We start from the raw sequence: 9,135 nt of genomic DNA, 5'->3' as shown, positions 1-9,135 counted from the left end.
TGGAAAGGGGCATGTCTGAAGACTCAGAAAAAGACGTTTAAGGAGTCAAAATTATAGACAGTATTGGCCTAGATACCTTTAAGTAGTATCTAGGACTTGTGTCCAAGTCCCTGGTTTCCCCCAATTAGTCCTGGTCTGGACATTGCAAAGCTGACTTTGTTAAGCACCCAACAAAGTCTGTCAGCCTCTCAGGGCTCTCTGTAGATGGGAAATTGTCCATGAGAGGGGCCGGGGGACCTGGCTAGGCCATTGTGCCACCAGCATGCTCAGTCATTGGTTGGAGCTGCCCCAAGAAAAATGTCACCTCAGCCCAAATGCTGAGGCCACTTTGATGGAGCTGACAGCTAGAGGCTGAGCATCCTATGCTTCCTGCATCTGCCTTGAAGGGACAGTAAGTGAGGCACCCTGTCCGCCACACAGTGAGCAGACCCCTTCACGTGAGCTGAGCTCTGCCCTCGTGACCTCTGCAACATACACACACACACACACACACACACACACACACACACACTCACAATGAGATATTAAGACTAAAACAACAATGGGCCTAGAAAGTCCATTCTACCTGTTTTTAGGAAATCATCTTTTTCTTGTTTGTGGAAGGGTTATCTTCCCACCTATCTCAAAAAAGCACAAATATCTTTGATTACTAGTTCCATGCTACCTCCCTTCCACCCTTGGTCTAAATCTTGTCAGTAATCCGTGTCCATCTCGCTTCTTTAACAAAACAAGCCCTCCCGCCAGCCAGGCATGAAGAGCGAAACTGGTGTCGTTTGTCGGGATGCAATCCCAGTGTGGGCACCGAGCACATGCACAGACTGGCTGCACAGCCCAGAGTGACCAGCCAGCCCAGCCCTCCTCCAGCGCCTCACCGCACACGCGCCCGCCACCATCTCATCTGTGTGACGGCCCAGATGGCAGTTATCCCAGGAGCAGTCCAGCCCCAAAAAGGATGCAGCATTTAATATGGATCAAAGGGCTGAGATATAAATATATTTAAGTGCCTGACGAGCGAAGACCGAAGCACTTACTATGCTACTAGTAGTTTCTTAAATAGAAACATCTATTTTGCTTCAAGACATTTCAGTTGACTACTTAGCTAAAACCTTATTAAAGACTGGGCAAACATTGTTCTTCTGGGTGAGTTGTGGATTTGAGTTTAATTTTGGTTTCAATAGGCACTCAGATGTGGACTCTCTGCTGTGTGAAATAAAAGTAGTTATTTGACACCCCTAAATAAGCGTGTGTTCAGGATTCACCGGGAACCCATAAATAAGTGTGTGTGTAGGATTCATCAGGCACCCCTAAATAGGTGTGTGTATAGGATTCACCTTACACCCCTAAATAAGTGTGTGTATAGTATTCTCCTGGCACCCCTAAGTAAGTGTGTGTGTAGGATTCACAGTGCCCAGCAAGAGAGTAAACACAACAAGCAAACTCACTGGCGTGTCACAGGATTTTAAAAGGAATAGAAATACTGAGCACTATTGGCTAAAATAGTAGAGTCACAACACTCTTGTCTCTTTTCAAAATGGACAAAATGCTCAAAATTGGAATAACATTGTTGTTGTTGTTTTTGTTTTAAAGAAAGACAGTAAACATTCATAAAAGAATGTTTAAAAGAAGTTTGGCCAGAAGAAGATTTTGAATCATTTTAAAATTTCTGTTGATTTACCAAAGAGTTGTTTGTCTGTTTGTTTTCTCATTTTCCTTCCTTCATTCAAATTATTTCTTTCAAATGAACTTCCTTTTACATATTTTGAATGAAAAGTATAGCTTCAATACCTTCCCACTCATTTCTCACTGACAGGTTGTGGGGGTGCATAGGACCTAACATACTTTGTTTACCTTATTTCCAATGCCTTTGGAATAATTTACTTACTGCAAGCTTTCGATAGGGTGGCCCTGCGGCCACTCACTGGCACACAGGGAGGTTTGCAGGGCACGGCCACTCACTGGCACACAGGGAGGTTTGCAGGGCACGGGGCTAGTTTGTCCCTGGTGAAAGCATCAACCCAGACTGCCTGCTTCACTTGGCAGGGAATGTCCCTGGCCAGTGGCTTGCACAGAGGTGTGTCAGAGAGAAAGGAGAAGAAATAAACCTAGAAAAGTTTGGGAAAGTGTCTTAAAATACTTTATGCATACCTGTGAAAAGACAGAGGAGAGCCTATCTGTGGCAACAGTTCAAACTAGAGAAACAAAAAAAGACTTTAGAAGAAAACCAAGTTCATATACATGTTGGAGGCAGCTGCTTTGTGTGGGGTTTTAATCCCAACCCAGGGATGCTAATTCTGTAACATTAGACAGTTGCCTTTTTTGGGGAACAAAGGTGGAAGGGGGGGTTTCTTTTGTGTTTTTTTTTTCAGCGCAAAGTGATTTTGATCAGAAGGGACCAAGGTTTCAGCTCCAAGTACCTGACATTTCCATCCGAATCTACTTAAAAAAAAAAAAAAAAGAGTAGGGGAGTGGATCTAGTTTTTCAGGAAAAGAACCTCTCTACGCAATCCTGAAACTGATCTGTAGATTTACCTTTCCTTAATCAATAGAAAAAAACTTGATTGCAACTCAACACTTATCTGCCTCTAGTGCAGAACTAACTGAATTTTTGGTTTTAAGAGTCAGAGATTCAGACATCATCTCGGGATCAGAAATAATTGGCAAGTGGGGAGAACTGCCATGAATGCTTGCTTTACCTAACTCTTCCCTGGTTTACCAAGATTCTGCTTGCTGTTCCTGACTCCATTCCTCCGGTGTCTACAAAACGGGTGAGTGACATTTTTTTGTAAATACAAATATTTAAATGCATCCTCCCTCCTGCTCTCTGAGATGCTTCCCTGGGGCTCCCATCTTAAACTGGGCGACATCTCCCTCTGCTTAAGTTGTGTGATCTCTGCTAATGTCTTAGTACCTTTTTCAGCAAAAGCAGGCTAATATTTAACATGTGCTTGAAATGTCAATGTGGGTGATGGAAACCCAGGTTTGCACTAGAATTCTCTCAGAGTGAACTCGCTGCTCCTCCATGAAAGTTTGACTAAAGAGTTGTGAGAACTTCAAATAACAGGAGGGTTTTTACCTTGAAGAGTGCAGCTGAGAGCAATCTTGGGTTCTTGTGCAGACGCCTGTTTACTTTGGAGTCTGCATATGTGTTTGCACCTCTGTTCTCTGAGGCCACACAGTCCATTCATCTAACAGAAGTTGCTGCTTCCACTGAATGTAAACCACGATGAAAACGGGGCTCTAGTTTGGGTTTCAGTTCACTCTGGGGTTGTCTTCCCTTTAGTTAATTTGATGGGGTGAATTCCTTGTTCGTGCACCAGATTCTAATTTCATTGTCAATCCCAATCAGCAATTCTGGTGGACAATACCCCTACTCTGCATTGCAATATGAAAAGACGGTGGTCATTGTCTTAAAATAACAGCCACGAACGTGGTCTCAGGGCTCCAAAGGGATAAACTGGTGAGAGGGTCAAGGAGCACATAGAAATCCTCCTACCTGTAGAAACACATTGTGTTTTAATCAACTTCTAATTGCCCTGCGGGAGAACTATTGTGAAGACTGGGAGAGCCAGCAGAGGACCTGGCTGCAGCTTCAGAGACTTCAGAGGCTTCCGCTGTGGCAGGTCGGGGTGTGCAGGCTCCCGTGCCTGTGGAGTCAATGCCTTTGCTTTATTCACAGCCACTCTGGTTGATTACATATAATTACATGACGATTTGAACGGTCTCATTACCCTTCCAAACGGGCTTCTTCTGGGGGCCCAATTTGTTCACGAAATGCTGAACTTCAAAAGCTTTCAGGGAATATTAACCCGACTCAGAACTGGGGATGTTATGTGAATTTGTTCTGTGATGGTTGTGAGGTGTCTTGAGATTTGCCACCAAACACACCTGGTGTTCTGTTTACTCTGGCAAGCTGGGGATTTTTTTCCTTTTTCTTTTTCTCTTTAAAATTCCAGGATGAATTATTCATCATTACTTAGAATTTGGGTCTCTTTCATCTTCGCACTTGTACGGCACCAAGGTGAGTACTACAGAATTCCATACAGCTCTTGATTAGCATGCTCTTGAATTTATAAAGAGACACTTTCGTTGGAACTATGATTGTAAGGGCAGGTATACATGTGTCTACAGAGACAACAAAAAAAATGAAAATTAAATTCTGTTGTCAAGGGTAAAATACATTAACTTTGAGTGATATTCACTTAATTCTTGCTTTCCCTTATTTAAGGTTGAATACAATTTGTAGATACTAAATCTTCCTCTTTTGATGGAGTGACTCTTTAATAATGTAATTTTTTTTTCATGAAACATATATGATGTTGTTATTGTTGTGTGTGTATCACACAACAATCAATCACAATTGATTCAGAGTTGACCTTCCTGCTGGCTTTCAGAGGCTATAAACAGGAAGAGATTATCCAACTTCCTCCTTTGGAGCAGCTGGTGGATTTGAACTACCTGCCTTTAGGTCAGCAGTGCAACTCTCTACCCACTTGGAAACCAGAGCTCCATTTAAATATACATTGGGGGGCAGCTGGTGACATACCTGGTGACAAAGTCTCGTTAAGCCATTTAACTTGAGGATGAAAGTTTAAAGAATGTACATGTTTTAGCCAAAACTCAGGAAGTTACAAAGGCGTGAAGCCCTCTGTATCAGTAGCTTTTCACGCGGCCATAAGACAGTTACTCCCCTCCGTGATTCCTAGGTGAAAGGACATAATTCTCTCTGCTCTTTTGTTTTTTATGTTCCCTACTCTTGCTTTAGATTTTAGCTAAGAAGGGCCATTCAAAATAAATCTTAAACTTTTAGGGTTAATATTCTGAAACATCTTCCTTTGCTTGCCTGTTTTTTTTGGTTTAACTAGTACATGATTACAAATTTGAGATGAAGAGATATGGAAGACATGTGTAGCGCTTATCTTTTTCCAGAGTTGGAGAAATTGTAACAGCTGTAAACTCCATGTATTTGAAACATCCCAAGAGTGGAAGAGTTCCGCTGACTCCAAGCTCCTACTTGGGCCCCATCCCAAGCCCAAGGCCATCTGGTGCAGGAGAGTAGCCATCAATACCAGCCTAAAGCCAGCAGATTTAGGGGTATTCTGCCTTCTGCTAACCCTTACATTATTGATAGTTCGTGTTTAGAATTTTAAAAAAAATATAGTAATATTTTCTTAATTGGAAATTATATTCCCTTTTACTACGAGCCTATTTTCACTCATTTATTCACTGAATAATTATTTACTGCCTTTGTCCTATATTAGGGACCCTAGTGCATCATGAGTCTAGCTGTTGACCACGGTTCTTAGTCTGAATCCATCAGCTTCTCTGCAGGAGAAAGTAAAGTTGTCTCTTCCTGTAAAGACTTGTAGCTTCGCCCACCTGATGATAGATCTGGGAGTCGGAATCGCCTTTTCAGAGCTGGGTTTCATTTTTTGATCAACTGTAGTAGATATCCTTTTTATTTGTATTCTTCCTGGGCCTGATCATTTTCCAGTTGTACATTCTTGCTTATTTAGAATCATGAACTGAATAGGCTGGCTCGAGTACAGAAGAATATCACAGACTTGTCTCACCGGTGGAGGGCTGTGAGATCGAGAATAATCTCTATGTTCACTGTTTTGGGCCCTCCCTTGGGAAGGTTTGGAAGAGGTGCTTTCTCTTAAGCAGTCTGGCCCAGGCAGACCAAAATACCAACAGACCACTTACATTAACACACTTCCCACTTGGTGTGAGTTTGAGTCCTTATTCACGCTGGAGCGTGGCTCTCAAACTCTAGGAAAGATAAATCTTTGACATGACTTGATTGATTTTTTTATTATGCGTTTGAGATAGTTCCTCACTATACACATTTAATAAGTGCCTTTGTATTATGCAGAGGCAGGGATTAAAAAGGAAATTTTAGATTTCTGACTTCTAAGAATTTGGAATAGGTTGCTTTCCTGTTCAAACCCAAAGGTTAGAAAACTCTTCCTCACTCACTGATTGTTGTATTCAATCAGGCACCTTGGCCAAGTTGCTCCTGTAATTAAACTCCCATAATTACAGTACCTTCTAAAGGTTAAAATATGATCAGTCTTTCAGAACTTTCTGGGAACTGAAGGGCAATGCTTATACTCTAATGAGTGGACTGGTTTTTCTCCTTTTACTTCTAGTGTTAGCCTTTAAGACCAATTAGTTCTCCATCCCAGCAGAGGACCTGGGGCTTGGCCAGGCACTGCTAGGCCACTCTCTGACCACTCTACTTTCTCTCTGACATGAGCGGTTGTCTGCTCCCTAAAAGCTCCCCAGGGATCAGGACAGTCTGTAACCAGGTGATGGCCAGACCTATCTGCTCCATCGGCTCTGAGCAGGAATGTTCCTAAGAAAAGGCCCCCAAGATGGTGCCTGAGCATCAGAGCCCAGCAAACAGTTCCCTCGAGAACTGTGATCAGAATCCCCTGAAAGCTGACCAACATTCCCTGCCCCGATATTCTGCTTTCATTCAAGACAGTGGAGAAGGTGCCACCAAAATGCGACTTGTGTCATTGGTGCCCATTAAACCTAAAAATCAGAAAGGCAGACCATGGGGATGTTGTTTTTCTGTCCATCCTGGACACTTGGCTTTTGGATTAGAAACTTCTGAAGACCAGTTGTGCTGCCAGGAGAGTTGGGGAGACTGTGTCAGGAGGGTGCTGTGTTTGTGTGTAACTTTCACCTTGTGGCCAGGACAACTATCCCACATTTTGCCTCTAGATGCATCTCAAGGGCCTGGCCTCCAGAGGCCCCATAGGATCTGTGTCTGTAAACAGACCAGGCAGAGTGCCTTCTCCCAGGGTCCTTGCTCAATCAAGGTCATTCTTGGGCCAGCTACTACAAACCCTGTCCTCCCACACTTTCCCAGTTCCGAGTGTTGTTCATTTCCTGCTGTAATCTGGTATCTTCTCCAATTGTGCAGCAGGAGGGAGGGGCGCCTAGCTCAGGATGGGTTCTGAGTTCCTCACCTCCTGATTCAGCCTCCTGGGGCCACAGCTGGCTGACGGGCACTTCTCAGCACCCTCAGAGCTCCAGGCAGGGGTGATCTCAGCCCTTCCAGCCAGCACACCCTTGTACCACCCCTCAAAATATGTAAAAGCAGAGAAATGAAGTGTGGGATGATTTGTCCAAAGTAGAAATTCATCACCCATCTCCCCTCTTCCGGAGTCAGGAAATAATGTGGGCTCAGGGTTAGGATATACATGAGCAGGCAAACCAAGCTGCATGTAGTCTTCAAGATGCCCCAAGAAAGGCTGGCTTTCAAGGTGGGAGGAAGTGGCTTAGCCAAGCAGAAGAGGGAGCTGACACCTGTCTAACCACCATCTCTCTTGACAGCTCAGCCCAGGGAGCTCATGTATCCGTTTTGGCAGAATGATACCAAAACCCCCAAAGTAGATGATGGAAGCTCGTCCGAGATTAAGTTGGCCATCCCTGTCTTCTTCTTTGGCGTCCCTTACCGAACTGTCTACGTAAGTGGAGAAGCAGCTCAGAAGTTGCTTAGTGGCTCATCGCTTTGCTTGTCATTAAGGAAAGCATCTTCAATATCCTCTTCCAGGGCTCCGGAAACAGGATTTATTAACAGCCAAAACAACAAGTTCTGAGATTTCATGAGCTGATAGGTTTTATGATTAAGAAAGTCAAAGGTATATTTAATGGCTAATGTTCATAGTGAAGGAGTATCCAGGGCCATAAATTGCTTTTGTGGGTGATTAAACACTGAAGTGGAGCAGAGTCCCCAATGCCATGAGCATTATTTCTGCTACTCGACAAGATAAAAAGATACAATATACCACACTAGGAGCGAACTCATTTTTCTTTTCCTTCTGGGGGTGTGAAAAGTTTAGGCATCTGTTTTTCATAGGCTTCCAACCAATTTGGAGCAGAGTCATGGCCCTGTTGAGGGGTAGGCCACAATGAGGTCAAAGTTACTTGAAGAGCTGGCCACCTTCACTAGTCCTGTAGGAATGCCAGGGGGTCCTGTTTTCAAGCCAGTGCTAAGATATGATGCTATGTGCTGTCAAAGGCCTCCTGGGTCACTGTGCTCTGAAATTATTTGGATCATTAAATTGGCTGCTAGTGAGACTTGCATATGAAGAGGATGGTTACGAGCATCAAACTGTCTTTGGCCTTAAAAGATAGTGAAAAGTGTAGATAAACTGTATCCTGTCCTAGCCTGTCCTGTGCTCTGAACTGACAGAACTCCAAGCACCTCTATGCCTGGCCATTTCCAAGCTGGGAACACTATTCTCTCCATTTTTAAAATTCTAAGTCAGGGCTGATGACCAGTTGAAAAACAGTTCCTTCTGTGATCTTGGAGTCCTTGGATGATGCAAACACTTAGCATGCTCAGATGCCATCTAAAGGTTTGAGGTTTGAGACCATGCAGCGGCATCTCAGAAGACTCAGTGATCTACTGCCGAAAACTGAGCCACGGAGCACGGTTCTGCTCTGGCACGCACTGGTTGCCACCAATCAAAGTTGGTTGGTCTCATTCATTATCTTACTATTGTTTTTCCATACTGTCAAGTCAGAACGAATCCATAGCTGACTCTCCAGAGGATTTTCAGAGGCAGTAAATTGCATGAGAGGAGATTTCCCATCTTCCTCCTGTGGAGCAGCTGGTGGATTCAAACCCTTGCCTTTGGGTTCGCGGCACAACACTTTACCACTACACCACCAGAGCTCCCTATTTTCTAACTTGTTGTTGTTGAATACTGTCGAGTTGGAACCTACCCATAACTGACCCTCAGTGGGTTTTCAGAGACAGCTAATCTCATGGGAGGAAATTGCCAATCCTTCTTCTGCAGAGCAGCTGGTGGATTCGAACTGCATACCTTTGGGATTGCAGTGCACCTTCTTACCACAAGGCCACCAGCATCGGTACCACTTGGGAACTTACACCTTCATAAGGTGCACCCTCTAAAACCTTCTGAATCAGAAACTTGGAAGAGAGTGTCCAGTAATCTGTATCTAACAAAACCTTCAGGTGATTCTGATGCCCACAAAAGTCTGAGAACCACTGATGTTATCTATGGAGTGTAATTAAAACACACATGAATCATTGCCAGCTCCCTCAGCTAGTGTCTTAATCACACCTATTATTTCCTAGCAAACACAAAGCTGTGG

At 43.8% G+C, this 9,135-nt stretch overlaps 1 protein-coding gene across 1 annotated transcript in view; it reads left to right on the top strand.

Moving 5' to 3' along the window:
• The first annotated feature begins 3,954 nt into the window (after nt 1–3,954).
• Nucleotides 3,955–9,135, top strand: part of TECTA (tectorin alpha) — a 90,541-nt gene continuing 85,360 nt past the window's right edge. The window contains exons 1-2 of the mRNA XM_006895633.1: nt 3,955–4,018; nt 7,345–7,478. Of these exons, the coding sequence (XP_006895695.1) occupies nt 3,955–4,018; nt 7,345–7,478 (198 nt within the window). The remainder of the gene's footprint in view (nt 4,019–7,344; nt 7,479–9,135) is intronic.

Source organism: Elephantulus edwardii, unplaced genomic scaffold (genome assembly GCF_000299155.1).
Source record: "Elephantulus edwardii isolate Elephantulus edwardi_28Jun2011 unplaced genomic scaffold, EleEdw1.0 scaffold00171, whole genome shotgun sequence".
NCBI lineage: Eukaryota > Metazoa > Chordata > Mammalia > Macroscelidea > Macroscelididae > Elephantulus > Elephantulus edwardii.
Note: the sequence above shows the minus strand (reverse complement) of the source record. Positions and strands in the feature narration are given on the sequence as shown.